At 36.2% G+C, this 24,071-nt stretch overlaps 2 protein-coding genes and 1 long non-coding RNA gene across 5 annotated transcripts; 1 reads left to right on the top strand and 2 right to left on the bottom strand.

The window, feature by feature from the left end:
* The first annotated feature begins 4,803 nt into the window (after nt 1-4,803).
* Nucleotides 4,804-7,017, top strand: LOC147569048 (S-adenosylmethionine synthase 5-like). The gene is made up of 2 exons (XM_086655507.1): nt 4,804-4,883; nt 5,668-7,017. The coding sequence occupies exon 2, from the start codon at nt 5,677-5,679 to the stop codon at nt 6,850-6,852; it is 1,176 nt and encodes a 391-aa protein (XP_086511633.1). The 5' UTR covers nt 4,804-4,883; nt 5,668-5,676; the 3' UTR covers nt 6,853-7,017.
* Nucleotides 7,018-8,231: 1,214 nt separating this feature from the next.
* Nucleotides 8,232-13,073, bottom strand: LOC147569047 (putative receptor-like protein kinase At5g18500). Of its 3 annotated transcripts, none has more exons than XM_086655504.1 (8): nt 12,318-13,073; nt 11,295-11,975; nt 11,103-11,207; nt 10,563-10,685; nt 10,304-10,474; nt 10,047-10,176; nt 9,106-9,318; nt 8,232-8,861 (listed from the first exon to the last, which is right to left on the bottom strand). In XM_086655504.1, exons 2-8 carry the CDS (start codon nt 11,948-11,950, stop codon nt 8,736-8,738), a joined length of 1,524 nt encoding a protein of 507 aa, XP_086511630.1. In that variant the 5' UTR covers nt 11,951-11,975; nt 12,318-13,073; the 3' UTR covers nt 8,232-8,735. The 3 variants fall into 3 exon arrangements, with proteins under 3 accessions (XP_086511630.1, XP_086511631.1, XP_086511632.1); XM_086655505.1 differs by having other exon boundaries at nt 11,295-11,995; nt 12,664-12,818; XM_086655506.1 differs by lacking the exons at nt 8,232-8,861; nt 9,106-9,318; nt 10,047-10,176 and having other exon boundaries at nt 10,300-10,474; nt 12,318-12,857.
* A 2,986-nt stretch (nt 13,074-16,059) lies between these two features.
* LOC147569046 (uncharacterized) lies at nt 16,060-18,619 on the bottom strand. The gene is made up of 4 exons (XR_015231161.1): nt 18,334-18,619; nt 18,167-18,224; nt 17,401-17,466; nt 16,060-16,337 (listed from the first exon to the last, which is right to left on the bottom strand). It is a non-coding gene; the product is annotated as an uncharacterized LOC147569046 (long non-coding RNA).
* Between the last annotated feature and the right edge of the window lie 5,452 nt (nt 18,620-24,071).

Raw genomic sequence — 24,071 nt, 5'->3', positions numbered from 1 at the left:
CTAATAAAAACAAAAAAAAACTCAGTAGTTCTTCAAAAGCTCTAACTGAGAGATATTGGGAAAAGAGAGACGAAGAAGCACGTCGGAGAGCAACACCAATAGATGAAACTCTACGGGTTCAACAAGAAAACTTACGAGCAGGGAGAAAATACAAGAACGAAAAAATAGAATTTGTTAGACATCAATATGGGGTGAACTTAGATTGATACTAAGACTGTCAACGAAGATGGTGCACAAATGCTTAAGGCAACGCACAATCTTATTTATCCGGTCTTCCACGAGACTCACAAAACTCCTTATAGTTATCTTTAACAATCATTGTTGTTTATTCGTATTTAAGTAGATTTAAATTTTTAATCAATTTGGGTGAAAAAGTAATTTTTTGAACTTAAGTCAGGTTGGGGTTGGAGTTTCTCTTACCACCGCCCATTTTTCGAGCCATACACTAAATTTCTAAGTTTAAATGGGGCCTTCATGTGAAAAGCAAAACTATTGACTTTTTTTGCCATGAATTCTGGTATGAAATACTTTATGAAAGCAAACACAAACCACTAATAATGAATTATACTAAATAAGAAAAAATTATAATCTTATTTTAAATTGTTTATAACGAGTGACAATTTAATTTAATTAAGTGGAGAAAACAAATCAACTTTACTTCAAAATTTTCTCCTAATCAAATAATTATTAATTATTCTTTCGTAATTAAACTTTTCTGCCATATCTCGTTCTGTTGATGACGTATCTAGTCTAGACAGTTTCTTTAGTGTCGTTGAACAAACATAAGTCTTGATCAACTTCAACATAGAAAAACTTCTTATATTTTATAACTGTTATAATTAACTCAGAAAAATCGACCAAAACTCTCTAAAAAAAATTTGGAATTTGGTTAAAAATGATCAATCAATTTTTCTTAGTCTTCAGCTCCCTGAGTACTCTTTTAATTTGTAACACCTTGCGACAGTTTTGCAACGCCTTGCGACAGTTTTGCAACGCTTTACGACAACTTTGCATTGTCTTGCGACAACTTTGGAGCGCCTTGCAACAACTTTGAACTATTTTACAATAGGTTTGGAGTGCCTTGCAACACCTTACAACATCTTGCAATACTTTTTCAAAAAATATTAAGTTTTTAACCAAACAAAATACAAATATTTAAGTTTTTAAATAAACAAAATATAAATATAAAATTTGGATTTTTAACAAAAAAAAATGGGTTATTTTCCAAATGGCCCCCAACTTTGTGACAGCTTCCTGCCTAGCCCCCTACTTATGTCCCCTTTTTCAGTTACCGTTAACTTTTCGTTACTCTCTCTCCTCCATCTCGTCTCTCTGCCAAGTCACCTATCACGCCACATCATCACCTTCTTCGGCGAAGGTCGCCGGCCAAATTTCCGGTCGGCGACCTTCATAAAAAAAAAAAATCTCTCTCCTATCTCTCTCTAAAAAAAACATTTTTTTTATTTCCTCTCCCTATCTCTCTCTAAAACTCTAGCGAAGGGGTTTCCCCTTCATCGGAGATCGAACTGACCTTGAAGATCTGTTCAAAACAGACCTTGAAGGTCTGCCCGAACAGATCTGGAAGGTCTGTTCCGAACAGATCTTGAAGGTATGTTGGGGCAGACCTTCAAGGTCTATTTCGAACAGATCTTGAAGGTCTGTTCGAGCAGACCTTCAGAGTCTGTTCCATCTCCGGCGAAGGGGAAACCCCTTCGCCGGAGTTTTAGAGAGGGAGAGGAAAAACAAAAATTTAGAGAGAAAGAGAGGAGAGAGAATTTTTTTTTCATTTTTTTTTAAGAAGGTCGCCCGGCTGGCGCCCCCCCTGTCGGAGAAGATGCTAATGTAGCGTGATAGGTGACTTGGCAGAGAGAAGAGATGAGATAGAGGAGAGAGAGAATATGACTAGTTAACGGTGTTATAACGGAATCTGAAAAATGGGCTATCTGGGTATTTTTGATAAAGTAGGGGGCTAGCCAAGAAGCTGGTCACAAAGTTGGGGGTTATTTGGGAAATTTAAAATTGGGTCTTCGGTCCAGTTTTCCGAATCAACAAATCTTGCAAGAACATCTTTTTGAAAATTTTGTTTCTCGATAACTAAGCACTTTAGTTGTTGCTACTATATATCTCTTGGTATAATTTTCAACACTTCCACCGTAAAAATTTGAAACCCATCAACATCATGATTTGTATTATGTATGCTTCACATAATCTTCTAGCTTAAGACTATAATTCTTTCAAATCTTTTTGAAATGATGGGACGCAAATAGAAACTAATTTTAGGAATGTAGTAATGAAGAAACTAATTTTGCAAAACACAAATTTTGGACACATTATTTGTAAATTTAGGTGTATAAGAGTACTCTATTTGATTCAAAAGCCTCCTCGATCATATTTTTCAATTACTGTAACTATTTTGTAAACGCATTAATAATTTAAACTTAACAGAATAGTTTACTTCATCAATGTATTAAGGAAGACTCTAAATCTAATTCTATGTTATATTAACATTTCCCTTGTTTAAGTATGTTCATGTAACTATCATGTTTCGACATAGTTTGAGTTCGATGTCTGATTTCGATGCCCACGTGAAATATGCTTTGAAACTCAATGAGTTGCATGCCCAATTTGAAAACAAGAGTTGTTTGTCCAAGACATTTATATAAAAATATGTAATGGCTATGTCGTATTCATTAAGAAATTAGATGACACCGGTGTCACACTCCACAAACCTATACATGTCCTTAAATTAATAAAGGAGAACTTCATAAGATTAAGAAAGCTCGAGATTTCATGTGACGAGGTATATACGACTTTCCAAAGGTTATTATATCGTAAACTAAAAGCAACATTATGGTATTAAAAGTGACAGGGGAGACAATTTTGATGATGTATTGAAACAAGTGAACTCCAACACAAAGTTCCACTAACGGGGACTTAGTTTATGTTGGTTGAGAGACTTAATTTCGAACTAACTAATAAATAACTTTCAACAAAAAAAAACTAATAAATAACTTACAAATTAATAATGCTCGAATAGGCGTCTCCTTCCTCCAATCTTCCTCCAAGTTTTGCTTTGGGACGGGCAAGAACATCAAACCAAACCAACCCAATTCATGGAACCAAACTGACACATTCTGGTTTAGTACTCTTCTTTTTCTTTGGATGGGTGGGCAAATTCTCTTATCTTCCATAATTATGGCCTAATCAAGGAGTAACACTTTTAGTATGACAATTGAGTGCTACTCTCCCATTTTAAATTAAGTTGAACTCAATTAGATTAATACACATCTTAGTTCGGGATTATGGTAGACCCTAATTTTTCAAAATCATATATGCAAATAAACTTTGACTCATTTGGCGACCTAATTATTTCCCCCAGACCTAAAAAATCAAATAAAAATGAACTTTAACAGGAAACAAAACGGACGGCCAAAATTTCAGGATTATTTCTCACTTTCAAATGTATCTTTTCTCTTAGGAAAAGCAAAAAAAACTCAATATCGACTAGAATTCACCGAATTTTTTTGTTTTTGTGTCACTTCTTAATGGTTTCAATTTTTCATTTGAAATTTTTGTTGCCAAGATCCCCATAAACTACACCTTTCAACAAAAAAAGATGGGGGTGTATTTTTTTTCACAACAAGTAGGTCAACGAACAAACTTTAGTGGGGGTGTATTAATCCTTGTGTTTTTTTTTTCTCTCCAAGTTTCTTGGTTTGGTTGTTGAGTTGTTAATGGAATTTGACTGCAATCAAACTTTGAGGATTTTGCATTGAAAATTATAAATGCCCTTTAAAAAGATATTCCACCCAACCATGCACATAGATTTTACCTACCACTCACCAACTCCATCTTGCCTTGGGTCATATATGGTCCCTTGAAAATTACATATATATTAGAATATAGAAGATCATTCAAGTGAATCTTTTTTAAGTTTTTTTTTTCTGTCTTCAAATTCAATTCCTAATTTTTAGGGATATTTTATGATAAAAAATCAAGTTGAAAATTTGTAATTTTATTGGGAATGAATTTTGGGACCCAATGTAAAATTTATCTAGACACTAGTTAAACGAAAATTGTGCCTCGTTACTTGTCAGTAGTGCCCCATGTATCACTTTCTTTAAAATGAATAAATTTTTTATTCATTTTAATCTAGTTTATTAACGATAAAATAGTTCTTTCATTTCAATATACAATTAAAATAATTGTTGTATTAGGTCTACAATATGTTTGAACTGGACACGGATAATTATATTTAAAAATGTCAGAATATAGGAGAATTTACTTTATTATAGGAATTCGAAGTTCTCTGTTGAGTAACATATCACATGAGTACTTACAAACTTGACCATTATTGGGTAAACATTTTTTTTTGTTGAAATTTGATAACAATTTCATGACAATGATATAAACCAACTTCAAATTAATAATTTAAAGCATTTATTCAACGTTAATTCAAACAATCTAAAAGACGAAAATAGCCTTTTTGTCATGAATAACTGGGGTCAACAAGAAGGGCCATTTAAGTCTTTTGAATGTCCAAAAACGTGAAGAAGGTTTTAACCGGTTGGAAGTTGGCGAAAACCGGCTTCATCCGGTTGGATTCTTTTTCTTCTCATGGATTCTGACATCATAAATTCATCACCGACTACAACAAATCTAAACCGTACGATTGATTTCTATCCAACGGACAGAATTTGACGGTGGAGTCAATAACAGCCGTTAGATCTTGATTCGACCAAATGGAATCCCAGTTCAAAATCTAGTCTATAAATACGACACTGAATTCAGAAATGAAAACTCGCACAACTCCAGGAGAAGGAGAAGAAAGAAATCAGATCTTTTAGGGCATTTGCTTGAAGGTGAATACTCTTCTTTTACAGGTAACCCTTGATGAATTCTTATAGTCTATTCATTGAAATCATATCTAGATGTTAATTGAGGTTCAGAAGCTTGGAATTACTGATTTGACCTAATAGAAGTTAACGATTCAGGCTTCTGTTTCATAAGTTTGCTTGATCTACGCAAGCCCTTGAAACTAGGGTACACAGAATTGTTAGATACTTTTGTTTCTAGGGTTTTCCTGTACAAACGACTTCCCTTCATGCATTTTGCTACAAAACCCTAGCTTGTACTTGTGAGAAGAATAGTCCCACATGAGAGAAGGGTAAGCTAGCAAGTTACTACCCATAGTACTATGTTCTGATCGGCTTCAACTTTAATATTAGATCTATAGTCTGGTTTATGCCAAGTTATTTCTAGATCAGAAACTTCTCTTAGATCTGCTTTTGTTAGCAGATATATAGCTAATATGATCCTTACTAGACTTTCTGTTTTAAAAGATTCTGGCTTTTAGGTTCTTTTAACTTTTTGACCTAAATAATGGTCGAATCTCGAATAGATTCTTCCTTGGAGTATTATTCTTTACACATCTTTTGATCTGAAAAATATCCACTTTTAAGAAGGTTTATCCTTTTTCTAGGGGATCCTTTTATGCCTTCTAGTTGTTCGCAAAAAGTTCGAACTAGTTAGACTTTCTTATTAGTGTTTGAAACTTTACAGTTGCAAGTAAATTGATCTTACTTGACATTTCTCTTTCATATTTTGTATGTATTCTTCCTTGATTGTAATCGTATAGTTACTGACATGTCTGTCTTTGTTGTTTAGCTTGAGAGAATGGAGACCTTCCTATTTACCTCTGAATCTGTGAACGAGGGTCACCCAGACAAGCTATGCGACCAGATCTCTGATGCAGTACTTGACGCTTGCCTTGAACAAGACCCCGATAGCAAGGTTGCTTGCGAGACTTGCACCAAAACCAACATGGTCATGGTTTTTGGAGAAATTACAACCAAGGCCGACATCAATTATGAGAAGATTGTCCGAGACACTTGCCGTTCTATTGGATTTGTATCAGCTGATGTGGGTCTTGATGCTGATAACTGTAAGGTTTTAGTCAACATCGAGCAACAGAGTCCTGATATTGCTCAAGGTGTTCATGGCCATTTGACCAAGCGCCCTGAAGACATCGGTGCTGGTGATCAAGGTCATATGTTCGGGTACGCCACCGATGAGACTCCTGAATTGATGCCCCTTAGCCACGTTCTTGCCACAAAACTCGGAGCTCGTTTGACTGAAGTCCGTAAGAATGGAACTTGCGCCTGGTTGAGACCTGACGGCAAGACACAAGTCACAGTTGAATACCTAAACGAAAACGGTGCCATGGTTCCTCTCCGTGTTCACACTGTTCTTATCTCCACCCAACATGATGAAACTGTAACCAACGACGAAATCGCAGCTGACCTCAAGGAACATGTCATCAAGCCAGTCATTCCCGAGAAGTACCTTGATGATAAAACAATTTTCCATCTAAATCCATCAGGCAGGTTTGTCATCGGTGGTCCTCACGGTGACGCTGGTCTAACCGGACGAAAGATCATCATTGATACTTACGGTGGTTGGGGAGCCCATGGTGGTGGTGCATTTTCAGGAAAAGACCCTACCAAGGTAGACAGAAGTGGAGCTTACATTGTTAGACAAGCTGCTAAGAGCATTGTCGCTGCTGGTTTAGCTCGTCGATGTATCGTTCAAGTTTCTTACGCCATTGGTGTTCCAGAACCATTATCTGTTTTCGTCGACAGCTATGGAACTGGTAAGATCCCAGACAAGGAGATTCTGGAACTTGTGAAGGAAAACTTTGATTTCCGACCAGGAATGATATCAATCAATCTTGATCTTAAGAGAGGTGGGAATGGTAGGTTTTTGAAAACTGCAGCTTATGGTCACTTTGGTAGGGATGACCCTGATTTCACATGGGAGGTTGTTAAGCCCCTCAAGTGGGAGAAGGCTTGAAGTACTGTTTTTCTCTCTCTATCCTTTCTTTGATGCCATAAATAATTGTGTTGCTTTTTCTCTTGTTTTCTTTTTCCCTTGTGTTAAATCTATGTATTGGTGATTTTGTCGTTGAAGAATGTAAGGAGTTTTATCTAAGTTATGGAAGAAAACATGTTTCTCTTATTCATTGTTATCTTAATCTTCTGAGTGACTTATTTTAGTCATGTAACGGATTTCAAGTTATTGTGGAAAATAAGCTCTCAAGTCGTAATGGCGACTTATTTTATCTCTGACTCAAATAAATTCAAAATCAGTCCAAACAAGTCACTCAGACGACTCAAATATAAAGAAAGAGAGGAGGGGGCACTATGAAATGTTACTTTAGCAAGTTCAGATCTCAACTCACTCTAATTTGAGAAAAACTTTCAAACAGCATGGTGAGGCAGATGCAAACTGCAGCTATAAAAAGCATATATATATATATATATATAACATTGTCTGTCTTATACAACAAGAAGCTATGTTGTCTATAAACCAGTTTATGATCGTAAAGTTTGCAAGCGAGAGTGAAGGTATTTGCGCCAGCTTTTGGGTCTGTAAAAGTCATAACTTTGTGTGTGAGCTTGTTGTTATGTTACTGGTTGTTGGCCGAGTCTGTGATTGTGAGCATGTCAAATGATAGAATTTTCTAATCGAAGTAAAGCTATTGACATTTAAGACTTCAGATCAAAAAGTTTATCAGACACCCACTCAATGGGCCATGAATACATGATCCTTAAGGGATTGAACTTTTGAGAAAGTTTACGTCAAATCAGTTGTACAATTTGATGATAATTTGACAATACAAGGGAATGGGGATCAAATGGCCTAGACGTGGTCATCCAACTAAAAATCAATTGACAATGAACGGAGATGACCAAAACATTATATTCTTGGTTGCTAGATAACCTTTCTTTTCGGGTGACGTGGAGCACGCTCTAATACCATACCAAGTTTGTGGTCATCCAAGTAAAAATTAATTGACAATGAGTGTAGAAGACTTAAACATTATATTCTCATTATATTCTTGGTTGCTAGATAGCCCTTCTCCCATGTTGGACTTTTCTCACAATATCCTTATTGAATGGGTTTTTTAGATGTGTTCTTGTGAGAGTATGCTATTGATTTGGGTTGAAGGTCCCGAAGTTCCATTTTCAAAGCCGTAAGCTTGAGAATCGGGATTTTTCCTCTAGCCTTCTCTGGTTTTGTTTTTTAATTCTTTTCCCGATTCTTCCTTATATGTCACAGTCGTTATTTTCAGTTTTATGGGTATCCGTTGAAGAACCAAAACTCATCAGAATTCACCAAAATTAAGAGAACTGTAAAATCCATGGGTGCTGGTTTAGAAACTACAATAGTAAAACCAAAACAATACTCCTATAACAAAATAAAGTATTCATTCCTAACATTTACATTTCCAGAACCAAACTCTATTCTGTCTTGTCAAACACAGCCCTAATTTCAATCATATAGGAGTACTTGATTTAGTAGCAATTACAAAAATAAGTTTCCTTTTTTTCACACAGAAAACATACAGTATTTAATCAGTGATCTTGGAAGCTGAAAAAGAAACCTGTACACCACCAATTGTTAGGGTTTTTCATTGAATAACCACCCTCACTTTCCAAATTCTTCACACACAACATCAGCTCTAAAACTAGAAGAAGAAACAAGAAAAGCCCAAACTTAAATTATGCTCATCCAACCCACCACCCAAGTGCCTGAAAACCCTACCTCTGGTGTCCAAGGGCCGAAATGGGAAATCTGAAGTCCAAGATCCGAGGGCAGTGTGGCCCAAGAATGCAGGCCAAAAGAATGTAAAAAAATTTAATTTGTGTTACTCTCAAACAAATCCTTTTTAACTACTCTTTGTGGCTGTTTCTTCTGCTCTCTTGCTTCGATTCGTTACTTTCACTTCTCTCTGTGTCGGAGTTCTCCTTCTGAGACTCGATCTCAATGCTAGCTTGACTCTTTCGATGCCTTCGATCCTGAGGAAATATTAGATCAATGGTCATTCCAACAAGCAAGAAATCACGCTTTTTAACTGCAGAAAGATTCTATGTTCAAGTGGGAGTACTTGGCTTTCTATGTAAGAAACCTATATGGCTTCAAAAAGAAATACCAAATTGGCTTTTTCGCTTTTGGTTGTTCCAAATGACATTAGGAGTCTAGCGAAAACGTAGTCAGTTTGGGCTTTTCCAAATGTTTTGAAGATAAAGCCAGAAGCCAAACCTCTCGAGATACGGGATATTCTTCGGATTCAAACATTCGAACAACTTGGCTCATCTTTGGTCTCTTTCCAGAGTCGGGGTCAACGCATCTCAAAGCAGTCAAAAGGGCCCGTTTGAGGGCTCTGGTCGATGGCTTTGTCTCAATGTATGGATCCACCACCTCCTCTGAACGCCTACTCCCGACCATCATTTTCAGCCAATCGACCATATTTACCTGCAGTTACCAGCAAGACATTTTCACATTAGGCTAGTACAAGAAAAGGCATATTTGAATCACAAGATGAAGAAAATACAGAAATCGGATGTTATTGTTAGGGGTCTCGACTGTGAATAGTCGTAGACAACAAGAGAAACAAGAATCCTTTCGAAAAAAAATTGAGTTCATTAAAAATCAATTTAGTTCTAGTGGAATTTCTTCATATATAGCCAAAGTATTTAAAGGGGTCTCCACCGAAATACATACAACAATATGAATTGGAGACCTGAGTGGTGTTTAGGTTTTTATCAATTTCAAATCTGAAATCTGAGCCGAGATCTAATGCCTCAAGTCAGATTCCAAAATGTTGTTTTTATCAGCTGTCTTGTGCGTCTGACCTGTATAAATGGCTGGCTCGAGCTGATAGAGCCATTCGAAAACAAGTATGAATTAGAGTCGATTGTCTGAAATAATCTAAATGACTGTTGTGTCTCTGACCGAAACAAGTCAAACGCAGATAACTGGGAGAAATCGAACTCCATCGAATCAGGTCCAAACATTAAAACAAACACTACTGTAGTAATATTCAAGTTCAAAGTGAAGTATAAAAAACAAAATAGATTGCTACACGACAGAGCATAGTCAGAAGCATGAATAAAATACCCTCTCTTAAAAGCTTATTTCATTGACTCAATAATCAATATATAATTGATATTGTGTATATTAGACATGGATTTTACGTATACCTCATTGTCAGGACGTCCATAGTCTACAGGGTCCCTTCCAGTGATTGCTTCCAAGACAACAACACCAAAGCTATATACATCACTTTTTTCGTTCAAAAGACCTGTATTTGCATACTCCGGTGCAACATATCTGCAAAAAGTATAACAAACAAATAAATAAGATCAATATGCAATACCCATCTTATAACCGTTCACAACTAGAAGCTTTAGAAACCGAAGGCCAAAAAAAGATGATTTTGTAGTTTATGGGTCATTACCCAAAGGTTCCCATAACTCGAGTTGCGATATGGCTTGTCCCAGCACCGAGTAACTTCGCAAGACCAAAATCAGATACCTTAGAATTGAAGTTATCGTCAATCAAAATATTGCTAGATTTGATGTCTCGGTGCACAACTTTCGGTTCAATAGCCTCGTGCAAATAGGCAAGCCTGAAATGAAATAAACCATGTTTATAAATCATATGCAGATAAAAGAAAAGGAGAACTTAAAACTCTGGCTTTAGATTAATAAGCTTACGCCTTAGCTGTGCCGAGAAGGACCTTCATTCGAGCCTCCCAAGTAAGATATCCGTGTTGACGCATAGCTCCATGAAGCCATTGCTCTAAATTCCCATTGTTGACATACTCGTAAACCAGCATCCTGAACAGTTCAAAAGTGAAATTTAGAAAACCTAGAATTCAGACTCACCACTAAAATCGGAGTTGGAAATAGTTACAATGGTGTCCATTAGTCAAGAAATAGGACAGGTAAAAATCCATCATTCTAGCCTATGAATAACGGCAGTTCAAGAGACTATGATCAGAAACATGAACTCGTGTACGGGTTTTCTATCATTGACCATATTAGCTCAGAAAAACATGATACCAATATTCTTCATGTGTTTTGGGCTATAATGCATTTCAATCATATGTTCAATGCAATTGAAGTAGTAGTTCTAGAACAATTCTTAACTAGTATGATCGTTTTAATTTATTCGTATAATTCAGATTAGATGAATTCGTAAATCTATGAAAAGGCTGAGAATCATATAAACAAGTAGATACATGATCGTATTACCTGTGAGTTCCTTCAACACAATATCCCAGAAGTCGAACTAAATTTTTATGACGAACATGTCCAATAGCCTCAACTTCTACTCTAAATTCTTTTTCTGCTTGACCTCTATAAGAAAATCAATGAATAATCAGAAAATGGCCGGACAAACAAAATTTACCGAAGTAAAAGAAAAGAAATATTTTCTAAACTTACAGATTGTTGAGGAGCTTCTTGACTGCTACGGGGGTTCCATTAACAAGATTACCACGATAAACAACTCCGTAACCACCTTCCCCAAGAATATTCTCTTTAGAGAACCGATTAGTTGCAAGCTCCAAGTCCCTCAATGTGAACCAATGACCCCAACCGAGGTGAGAAAATTCAGGTAAACCACTTAAAGGCGAAGGTGCAGTTATTGGGTAAGACGACGATGGCTTGTAAGTAGCAAAAGCCCCAGAACCTCCTTCTTCCCCAGATTGAGATCCTGCACCATCTCTCTCCAAATTATGAAATGAACCAGACCGACTACTATTATCAACAGTATTTGCCTTTCCTACTCCAGAATTGACCAAAACTTTATCCGATTCCTCATACTTGTCGTGAATGTTGATAATCCCATTCTGGGGAACAAATTCATCTGTTGATGCTTGGTCTACTCTTACTTCTTTGATCTCCTTTGAAACAATTGGGATTTGGTTAACCGGAAGATCCGTTGCTCTTCTTGTTTTCTTTCGGGAAATAAGACATACCCATAGCACCGAGAGAATGATAACGATAGATAAACCAACACATATCCCAATTAAAACCCAAACCTTGAGACCAAACAGACCTGTTTTCTTCGATAACTCGGCATTAAGATTTGTTCCCATTCTTCTGTTCTATAGTTTGACAAGCCTGTAAACAAATATAAATGACTCAAACCAATGTGACTATAGGAACTCACATAGAACATATATGTATGACATTCAAATGCTTTACCAATTCCTGACCTCAAATAGACACATCAAAAGCCAAAAAAAAAGGCAGAAAACAGCTATTATCATACTTTATCAAGCCAAAAAAACAGCAAAATCTTGTTTACTGACAATGAAATCAGAAGGTTCTTTATGATTCTCAACATAACCAAAAAAAACATATTTTTCATCTAATGTTGGTTCAATTACAGAAAATCTAGTAAGACAACAAAATTAAAGAAAAAAAATTCCCAAATTTTGAAGAATTTCTTCTTCCTCATACCTGTAATTGAATTCAGAAGAGTCAAAACCTCGGCCTAGATCTCTGAACCACTAGTTAAACACCTTCTTCTTCTTAATCATAAAAGCATAAGACTAATTGTAGATCTATAATCAAAGATCTTAGACAACAACCCAAGGTGAAAAAACCTAAATCTAATCCACCTAAACAAAACCCATTTCTCAGAAATGCCAAATAAACAAAGAAATTGAAGAGATTTCCTTTCTGGGTTTCTTTTTCTTTCGCTTAAAATTGGTTTCTAAGCTGAAATGGAGATTTCTCATACCATATAACTTTCAGTGGAAAACCCTAAAGCACCAAGCTTTGATAACATAAAAGTGATCCTCACCTGTAGCAGAAGAACTCTTGGTAGGAAAGTGAGAACAATGTTTAAGGAAGAAATGGGGTTATCAGTAGTAGGTGAAGATGAAGAGATTGACAGAAACTAGAGAGAGAGAGAGAGAGAGAGAGGCTTTTCTTACCAACAGTAAAAGAAAAGTAAACGATTTGACTTCAAATGGGTATTCTTTTTTTTAGACAAATGGACAAATTATCGAGAAAATAACAAATAAATAAACAGTACTATTCTTATTAAGTGATCATTAATTTCTTATTTGTTAAATTAGTTTTTCAAACAAAATTGACAACGTTAACATTTTGCACTCTGATCTCTCGGGTAGTTTTTCAAAATTATTCATTTTCGGATCTCCCTTCTAATATGATGAGGGTATGACAATGGATACAGACAATTCTACCAAATGCGAAAATCTTATCCAACCCAACTCCATATCAAATATGTAATATATAAATACGTGTGAGCAGGGAAAAGAATAAATAGAATTTTCTGTTCAAATTAAAATTTGCAACACATGCAAATTGATAAACATTTCAAGAAACGTTAGACATAAATTTATTCAAGTGTAATTTTAGTCATTGAAGAAAGTTTGAAGATGAGTTTGAGAGATATGATCTTAACTTTTGGAGATGTAATCTAGTCATTAAAAGAATATTCTACTTAAATTTTTGGAGATAAATTTGGGAAGTGTAATCTTACGCATTAAAGAAGAGAGTATATTCTACAAAAAAGATACCCTCCTCTCTTATTATATACTAGTTTATATCGATATAACTCTTCTCCGACAATTTTAAGATTAAATTTGAACGGTGTTATCATTTTCAAAATTGATGTGATGTCGAGGTCGAATTGAAGTAGGTGACACGTTTTTTTTTTTTGTTAAAATATTGTAGGTCACACGTTACCCATCGAAGAACGCCACTTCGACTTCGTTGTAAAAGGGTTTTTTGTTAAGGTAATTCTAAAAAAAATCTCCTTAAACTGCTATTGATGTTTGTTTCAGTCGCAATCAGTCTAACGCTAGCTTCGAGAGACTGTCGATAACACTTTGAAGGAATGCCTTTAAAAGTACCATTTTATTCTATAAAGTTATTGTTCTATTTTCTTTAGGTCAAAAGCTAATAGACGTTTTGGGTAATGATTCTAAGTATCATGCTGATCAAGTAATCAATATTCATAACTGGGCAATGTTAATCCATGTTGCTTCAAAATTTTCCAATATACCCTTAGATTTCTTGAGTAGGTAAGTTAAACTTTTCAAATTACTAAGTGAGTTTACTCCTAATAATATATAGTAGTATTTTGTTTATATGTTGGTTAAGTCAAAGAAAGTAGACTGGGAAGTGGATATCATGTCCTTTTTTTGGATTAAATCAAATGCCCTCATGTATTTGAATGAAAAGGATATAACAACCCAAAAGCCAAAGGCAAATGCAACCAAATCGAATCAGTGTTCAACAATGAAGGGTCGTCTCTCTTTCTGCAAAACGTTTTTTCTCTCTTCAAAATACGAAAATTTATGTCGACCATTTCCCTTCCGATTTCATTTCAATTAAATAATGAAACACAGCACCACACAATTGCGTATATTGGCTATAACTAGTGCTCGTCTGAATACAGTATAGCCCAAATATTCTAATAATGAATTATAGTCATGTTTAATTAGAGAACATCCTGCAATCTAGCTCCTCCATTGTTTTATCATTAAAAATTTGTTATAATAATTTGAGCTACTTACCAAATGGTCTTCAATTCCAACCAATTCTTTTGTTTCACTTCTGGGTAACTTTGTAAGTACTTTTCATATTCCATGTGTTTACATTTTTGTTTCTCATTTTAAATAATCATTGCAACAACAGAGAGAAACTACATAATGATAAAAGAAAATAGAAATTCTATGATTTTGTCAATCTGTTTCTAGATTAACTACTAAGTTTGTCAATGGATATCCGAATATTCGACATCCGATCCGCATCCGTGTTCGAATTTTTAAAAAAATATCTGAAATATCGGGTACGGATTCGGATATTCCTTATCGGATATCGAATACGGATACACTAATATTTGATCTGATAAATATTTGTATCCGATAAGTAATATAAAAAAAATAATAAAATATAAATTTACTCATAATAATACATAAAATGTATGGTTGAGATTTATTATTTAGATCTAATGGTTAAAAATTTTAAAAATGAATTAAAATTTTGTTAGAGTTTCAGATATCGGATATTATCCGATGTCCGTTAATATTTTCGAATTCGGATATTGATTTATAATATCCGTTGCATAATTATCTGATAACTTATCGAATTCGGATAAAGATAGGGCTATATCCGATCCGATAAGCTACCGTTTACAGGCCCATTAACTACCCTAAATTTTAATAATTTACTCTATATAACCTCATCTTCAATGACTAAAATTATAGATCCTAAAGTGTCATGTTAGCCAACAACCTCCCCGACTCCACATTTTTGTTTGTTTCTCTAATGAATGTATGGTTTAATGTCATTGTTATTGTAAAGTCGTTTGCATATTAAATGAAGAGATCCCCATTCCCTACAGCCAAGGAAATTGCTTTCTCCTTGTTCACGAGAGCTTGAACAAAATATGTGTTCCTAATTGCTGGTACTTTCTAGTCTCATTTAACTAACACAACACATATCAATTGTTAAACCTTTATGGCCATTATATAACTATGGCAAATTTCCCAAATTCTATTTAGTAGTACATTACCACACATCAATCACTTTATTGTTTAAATTTTTTGGTCCTCCACCTTTTCATTATTCAAGAAGCTCTTCAAAGCGAAGATTTTAGATTTCCTATTTAAGGTGAAATTAATTTTGGTTTTCTTTAGCTGAAAAGAAGGGAGATTTGCTGTTTGGACTCCCTTTCGTGTAATTCACTTGTTGTTTGGACTCCTTTTTTTTTAGAGTTGTACTTTAGACTCCCTTTTGACGGAATCGAAAGAAAATATTCCGTCTCTGTAGTTAGAATTTAAATAATTCCCAGATTACCCTTATATAATTGATATTGCAATTAGGACCCCCTAGTGTATTTAATTGAAGTAGTTTGGACCCATCTTGTTCTTCCATTAAACTCATCTTTTTTTTTCCCATTTAACAACACATACCATAAGAGCATGTCCAACCCCAGCCGGGCAGCCCCCCGCTCCAAGCCCAGCCGCTTGGAGTGGAGGCTGGGGCTCGGTGTTCAGTCGTGTGACGCCCCGTGTCCCAAAATAGACACGACCACGCCCCGGCAATTCACAGACGAGACAAAAATCCGGCAGAATCTCCTCTGTAAATCGAACCGGTCGCACTTGTAAACTGTCATGCAAACCATACATTCGCATATACAAGAAAAATAAACTAAAGCGGAAGCTAAACAAACTCAACTCAGTTTCGGGTCGAAACCCGAACCACATAACAACATATAAAAGCCTCTTACACATCGATACAACTTATAAACAACTCTAAGTGTTATATGTATACATTTTAGAGTTTGGTTTCTCCAATAAATACATAACTTGGAAATAACGAAAAACCATATAAGCAAAAACCAAAGAAAACGACGCAACACCTCTAGCCTCGTTAGATAAGATCACTGGCTGGAAAACAACTCCGCCTCGAGGCTACAACCAAGCACCTGCACACTAACAACTGGTAGGGGGTCAGAATACTCACCGACACGAGTTATTCTGGTAGAAGACCAATCCAAAACCCATCACGTTTTCAAAAGTTCATTTAATAAGTTGTAAACATCATGACAAATCGAGTTATCAAACCAGTTACCATATATACTATATACAAAACCATTTTCCTTAATCTAGCAAGCAATAGCAGTGATTAGCTGCCCACCCATGGTGCGCTCCCAATAAGAGGAGAGTACCTCAGGAGAACCTAGAGTGCGTTAGATAGTACCAGCCCATTTATGGCACTAGCTAATGCACTACGTCTCCTCGAGAAAGAGACTTACCCCTAGCCGGTAAGTCCCTCTCCCACTAAGGGACTCCGCAATCATTGAAGAGTTTACCTCATGATACATATATACCTTAAGTATCTAAATACGTTTTAGATCACCGAGTTCGAATAAGAGAGCCGTCCCCCAATACCCATGGAAGGACCTGAACCTCATTCTCTTCGGTACCCTATCATGCATCTAATGCAATCTTTCAAAATCCATTTACTTTCGTATATCAAAACCATATTACATTCGATTAATTATCTTATCAAACACGGAAGTGGAACAACCAAGAGTCATATCGCCACAAAGCAGAGGGATCCCAATCAATGTCACCTCCCAGGCGAGCGGTCAGGGTGTACGGCCCTGAGCCTCGAGCTGGAGGCACGAGCACCAATGGCCAGCAAGTGAAGCACTCTACTCCCACAGGTCTCATGACTAGTGTCGCCCACCTCACCGGTCTCACACGGATCACAACCGTGTCCACATGTCACCTACCCTCAATGGCTACATGCCCGTAGGTTGACATAATCCGCAGTCGGGTACATACAACAAAATCCCAAGTAGTTCGCAATCATCGCAAAACAGTTCGAAAACATTTCTCATATCGCAGTAAAACCATTCAACCATATTTCAGTTCATCACATAAATCGAGTTTCATGCTACCTAAACTCTAGTTATAATGACGCATATATAACTGTAGAACCTAAAATATTTCATTATCTATAAAACCATGCTGAGAAATGGATTCAGAACCCCTACCTGGCGGTACTTCTGCTCCGCCGAAACCGTAGCATCATCGTCAACGATAAGCTCCGGCTCCCCCCTCTACCAATCCATAAATAAAAGAGATAAACATTAGGTTCTTCGATAAGAACCTTCATACGACAAAAACAATAATTAAAAGAAAACGATGAAATCTTTAAAACAATAGCAAAACCGCTAACTCACGAAGACTTCAACTATAACCGAATATCGATCCATCGTCTAACTTCATAACCATGCCCAATCGGGGTCGATCAATCACTGTTTGAACTGACTTATAACCTTAACATTTAGTCATTAGATGTATTCCCCAAAATCCAAGTGAATCGCCTTTGAAGTTTGCAAAAATACAAACAACAAAGCAGAATTTTTCCTAACTGCGCACTGTTCGGTAAAACAGTCATAATTCTTTCGTCCGATATCGAAATGACTTGTACCATACCTTTTCGGAAAGCTAACAACCTAAGCTACGACTTTCGTGTTTTATGAAAGTACGTACGAGCAACATATCAATCCCAGATTGGCTCGGACAGTAGGTTTAATTCAGTCCCTCGAGTTGTCGTTCGATCGATAACCTATATCACATAATCTCTCTAAAGTTTCTTTTATATCAAAATTGTATAATTCTCAACTAGATAAACCCTAAAACAACATGAATCATCAAAATCCCCAAATTCCATAAACCTTAAACCCTAGAATTAAGAGTTTTGACATGAAATCATCTAATTGGTTAATTAAATCACCAAAGTTGTTGAATTCTTACCTTGATTTAGATGGATATCATAAGAAAGACTTTCATTTGTTGAATCTCTTTCCAATTTCTATGAAATTCAAAACCAATTACTCCATTAAACCCAAACTTATAAAACTATAATACTTTAGAGAGAGATAAATGAAAGTTCTTATGAATAAACCATTATGATCACTTACCTCCAAAGACAATCGAATTTCCCCCTCAAAAACCACCAAAATTCTCTTCAATCCAATTTCCCAAAAATGAAACCCTAGGTTCAGTCGAGCTGAGAAGATAAGGAAGAAATCTGAATTTTGGTTTCTTCTATTAAATCTGACGAATTTACAGTTTGGTCCCTGGTTTTGGCATGTTCGCAAAATACCCCCTAAATTGTCCTCTTTGCTGATTTGGCCCCTCTTTCGACTTGACCCAAATGTTAAATAGTCCCTCAACTAACCTATTAAAACACGGGATGTTACAAGTCGCCCCTAACATTAGGGGCGACTGAACACCGGCCCCAAGTGACCGTTGGGGCCCCAACGGCTAGAAATGGATCCAACCCCTATAAACTTCTCATCACTTTCTTTCTCTCATTCTTGCAACTTCCTCTCCATTTCTATCTCTCTTTCTTTCAATTTTTTTTTTTGATCTTTTCATTTGTTCACCCATGGATCCATTAGACATCAATGAATTCGATAACCAAAGTTATATGGAAATGTTGTCCCCTAATTCTACTTACCCGTCGGCTCAATTAGGAGTTGGTGATTATGAAGTATGTGAGGATTCTTGTGTGCAAGGAGGGACGTCTTCGACAACGATAACTAAACGGGAACCGTATAAGCCGGATGAAGATATTTTACTTACTAATTGTTATTTGAAAATCACATTTGATGCGGTTGTCGGAAATAGCCAAAAATATAAAGTATTTTGGCAAAAAATATCGGATGAATATAATGCGAGTGCAAAGTTTCAACGCACACTTAGAAGTTGTAAATCTCGTTTCAGTGAGATAAGCTCGGAATGTCAAAGTTTTATATCGACTTTGAGGATAATAAATAAAGTTCCAAAAAGCGGAGAAAACGATATGACCGGGTAATTGTTTCTAACTTTTTAATTTCTTTTTTCTATCTTTTCACTTCATTCATATAATATACTTATATATATATTTTGTTTATTTTAGTTACAAAGAGCTATCGAATTGTATAAAAAAAATCATCAAGGTAAAGGGTTTAGGTTCCTACATGTTTACAAAATTTTGATGACACACAACAAGTGGATGGCAGACATGCCAGGAGAGTCAACATCTGGTAAAAGAGATTCTAATACCAATCCATCGGAAGAAAGACCAATTGGCCGTAAACAAGCCAAAGCAAATGCAAGAGTTGGCGAACCATCCACACATTCTACCGCTTCAAAAACTCCCAGTGAGGGATATTGGGAAAAAAGAGACGAAGATTCCCAACAAAGATCAGTAACTTTGAGTGAAGCAGTACGGGTTCAATAAGAGACCCTAAAGGTGCAACAAGATTTTCTACGGGTGCAAACGGAGGTGGCGAACCGACAATATGCGATGGACTTAATGAAGATTGATATTAGGTCTCTCGACGAACATGCTCAACAAATGCTTTTAGCGGCGCAAGAGGCTTGGTTCAACGGTGCACCACGAGACCCAAGAAACCCCTTCTAGTTATTTTTAATTAATTTTTCTAGTGTTGTTTAGTCGTATTTAAGTAGTTTTAAATTTTTAATCAATTATTAGTTGTAATCGATGTTTTTTTAATTGAATTTTATTAGTAAATTGGGAAATTCCAAATTCAAATTTTCGGCCTCAAGAGAGGCTGGGGCTGGAGCTGAATTTTAGAGGCTGAGCTGAGGCCAATAATTTTAGGTGAAAAGGTGGTTTTTTCGGCCTAAGACAGGCTGGGATTGGACTTGCTCTAACTTTGAACAAAAAAAAAACACACACTACAGAACACAATAACCCAAATTCATCCTATTAACCAAAAATATAATAAGGAACAATAACCCAAATTTGTCCTACTAAACATCTAACACAAAGGGCATCGTGCAAACTCTTTTCAACCTCAAACTAGCAGATTTGTATTCCTACCCATATCCTTACTTCATGTTATCTTCACTAGTTTGCCTCCATCACCAGGAGAAACCTCGTCAGAGATCCGTTGGCCCTAATTTCTACTCAAGAAAATGCTCAATATTGGCAATTGGTAAGCAATGATTTGTATTAGTAATGAACTCAATTTCATCAGGTTGGACATCTTGAACCACCAAAATCTTAGTTTTAGAAAGATAATGTAATGAAAGATCAGTAACTGCATCTTTCAAGATACTCTTTTGAAGCAATAGAACATTACAACCCTTAGGTTTAGTTTTCTCATACTAAAAATGTAGTTTACTTCTTCTTTTCAATATCCTATCCATCTGGGTATAATCAGACACAATCTTGCTATTCACAATTACCAGCTTCTTCCACGATTCTAGCCTGTGGGATAAAATTCACAGTTGATTCGTGATGCCTTTCTCTTTCTTCTTTTTCTTCTTCTCCACCACCCTAATTTCATCACCATCATCACCCTAGTCTTCTTGATCAGGTATCACAATCGCAGTTGATCCGTGATGCCTTTCTCTTTCACTCCAATCTGTTTGTTTTTTTTTTTCACTTTCTCTCTCTAACTTCTCTTTCTTTCTCTCAACTCTGTTTTCAAGACAATGAAAGGACGGGTCACCTTGTGGGTTCTAACTCGTGGGCTTAACACTTAGGTTGGGTTGGGTCAAGTATAGGGTAAAATAGTATTTTCTCATGTCATGGATTTTGAAATGTTATTTAACACTTCTTTTTTTTAAAAAGGCGTCCAAAGTGCAACTATGAAAAAAGGGAGTCCAAACAACAAGTTAATTATACGCAAGGGGGTCCAAACAACAAATCTCCCTCACTATAAAGTATAAACCGCATACGGTTCCCTCTAAAACTATTATCATTAAAGGCAATCTTGACATAATTAGTTATCGTCTAACTTTTGTTCTCAATTTTTAGGCCAGCGCTTTGGGGAAAGCAAAATAGTTTCCGGGGTGTGAAGACTTTGTCGAAAATTGGTCAATTTTAGTTGACCAGTATATTTTCTAAATGTTAGGAGGAAAGCAAATTTTTTGACAATTTCATCTCCATTCCGGCAAGGGTTGTTGGAATCCGGCCACCACCATCTTCACCAAAATCCGGCCACCGCCATCATCACCAAAATCCGGCCACCACCATCATCACTAAAATCTGGCCACCACCATCATCACCAAAATCCGACCACCACCATCATCACCAAAATCCGGCCACCACCATCATCACCAAAATCCGACCACCACCATCTTCACCAAAATCATAGAAAGAGAAAGGAAGAGATTTGTAGGGAGAGAAAGCTTTAGTCTGTTAATGGAGGTTATATTATCTCAAGCTGTCATCTTCTTCCAACATTAGCAGCAAGAGTAAAGTTTCAGGAGTATATAATATCTCAAGCTATCTATTTCCAAATAGAAAACATTAGCAGATTAGCTTAGTGAAAAAAGGATCAAAATCCAATCCATTAAAACCAGAGAGAGAAAGAGGTTTCTCATCTTTTGTTTTTGCTTTATGGGTTTTAATTTCTAAAAAGAGAGAGATAGTAACAGGACAATAGGGCAGAGATGATTGTTTGTCAAGATTTCCATGGTGAGGTAAAGAAGATTGGGTGCTTTGATGATACCCAATACCCAAATCGACTCATCACATGAAATCACAGTGAGAAGAATTCATATTATATTAATGGGTCTGTGAATTTTAAAGATGAAAGACCTATTATTCTCTTGGTCACGGGCAGTAGCAGATTTATCTCTTGGTCACGGGATCAAGAACTCAGCACAAGGCACCGGACATTATGACTTATATTTCTAGCCCTAGCTTCCACCACTTGTGAGTTCTTCACTGCTTCATCTTCACTTGCCCTATCCAAATACACTCTACCAAGATAGTACAAAAACTTTAAGACAACCAAGATTTCCAGAGATCACTTGTAATCTTCTTTCGGGCATTTCATCAAACAGGTTATATGCAAAATTAATTAAACAGTTGGTTCTTGTGACTACCTTTGCTGGTCTCGAATTTTTTTGTTGACTTAGAAACTACACATTTCATTCCCGTCCTCAAATGGAAAATAAAATGAAGAGGAAGAAAAAGGTGATGGTTGTGGCCGGAGATGGTGGTCGGAAATGGTGGCTTGAGTTGAAGATGATGAAGAAGAAGAAGAGGAAGAAGCAATGTTTGATTTCCCCTTATAAAAAATTTCCCTGAAAAATTTCTAAAATTTCACATATTCCTTTTAAAATTTCACACCTCGGAAACTATTTTGCTTTCCCCAAAGCGCTGGCCAATTTTTATTATCATTAAAGGTTGCTAGCCCTTCTCCCATGTGAAACTATTCTCACCCCCTCCCCCCCCTCCCCCCCCACCCCCCACCGGCGTGTGGCGTGGTTAGCCTGACACGTATTTTTTTGGGTGACGTGGAGCACATGTTGTGTTTTACGTCTGTGACCCTAGTTCTGATACCATGTTAAGTTTGTGGTCATCCAACTCAAAACCAATTGTCAATGAGTGAAAAGGACTTAGACATTATATGTTTGGTTGCTAGATAGCCGTTCTCTCAGGTAGGACTATTCTCTTAGGATTTTATATTTTGAGAGAGAGCCAAAAGAGAGCTCAAACTGACAAAATTTGTTATTTGTTGTAAAGCAATCCCACATTGGTGGTAGACAGGAGTGTGGTGCTCCTCTTAAGAGGCTAAGCACCCTTCTGTAGTGAGGCCTTTTAAAACCGTGAGGTCCAAGTGTGTCAAAGCGGACAGTATCACAACCCGGAAGGCTGGTCCGCACCATCCTATAACAGTATTTTAAATTTTAATGGTCGATGCGATATTAAATCCTAACCTTTGTCAAAGTCAAATATTATAATTTATTTTGTTGCAAAAGAGACTTTATTTATCTTAATTTAAACTTATCTTTGTTATTTCAACAAAAAAATAAACAAATCTTTGTTAGCTTAATTGGTGCAATAAAGCAAAAAAGATTGAAAGAAACAGGAAAAATAAACCCCTAATAAAGTAAAAACTAGATGACCAAAACTTGATAATATTACCTCTGTGTCGGAATGGATTTTCTCTTGGGAGAATTCTATAAATAATAGTAAAACGGAAAGTAACATTCATTATGCTACCATCTTATGGATAATATGGAAAACCAGATGTGACCACTGCTTCCAACATGAAATCAACTCTATCACTACTATTATAAATATGATTATAAACTTCCCGAAAACAATTCCACCTTCGGAAAACAAGAAATCTATCTCTATACAGAATTGGCAACCTCCAGAACAGTCCTATCTAAAAATAAATGTAGATGCTTCCTTTATAAATGTTGAATCTGTAGCAGGTACCAGTCTAATTATACACGATTCGAATTCAAAATTCATTGAAGCCCACGCAACTACTATCAGAAGCCGAACCAGTGAGGAAAGTGAAGCCATAGCTATCCTAAATGGACTGCTATGGGCAGAAGCAAAACAATATAAATCCATCATCATCGAGAGTGACAACATCAATATCATCAATCACTTAAAGAATGGCAATCAAGGAATTCAATGGCAAACCAAAATACACATCCAAAAAATCCATGAAGTTAAAAAGAGGCTGCAACAGGTGCAATTCAAACACACGATCAGGATATGTAATGCTCCTGCAGACAAGCTAGCGAAATGGTCCAGGTTAAAGAAAAGAACGAAGACTTGGCAAGTTGTTCCTTATTTTCTTATTAATCTGTATTGTAAGAATGTTTTAATTTCTTAATATTAGAAGTACACTGTTTCAACAAAAAAAATAAAAATAAATAAATTTGATTA

This window comes from Eschscholzia californica, unplaced genomic scaffold, assembly GCF_041429995.1.
Source record: "Eschscholzia californica isolate CP2 unplaced genomic scaffold, dmEscCali1.0.p SCAF_1, whole genome shotgun sequence".
NCBI classification, from domain to species: domain Eukaryota; kingdom Viridiplantae; phylum Streptophyta; class Magnoliopsida; order Ranunculales; family Papaveraceae; genus Eschscholzia; species Eschscholzia californica.
This window is presented reverse-complemented; position numbering and strand designations above follow the sequence as displayed.

Coding starts and splice junctions, on each gene's coding strand:
- LOC147569048 (XM_086655507.1), top strand. CDS start 5,677: ATGGAGACCTTCCTATTTACCTCTGAATCTGTGAACGAGGGTCACCCA.
- LOC147569047 (XM_086655504.1), bottom strand. CDS start 11,950: ATGGGAACAAATCTTAATGCCGAGTTATCGAAGAAAACAGGTCTGTTT. Junction 11,208..11,294: donor AAGAAGCTCCTCAACAATCT/GTAAGTTTAGAA, acceptor ATTTTCTTATAG/AGGTCAAGCAGAAAAAGAAT. Junction 10,686..11,102: donor TGTGTTGAAGGAACTCACAG/GTAATACGATCA, acceptor TGAACTGTTCAG/GATGCTGGTTTACGAGTATG.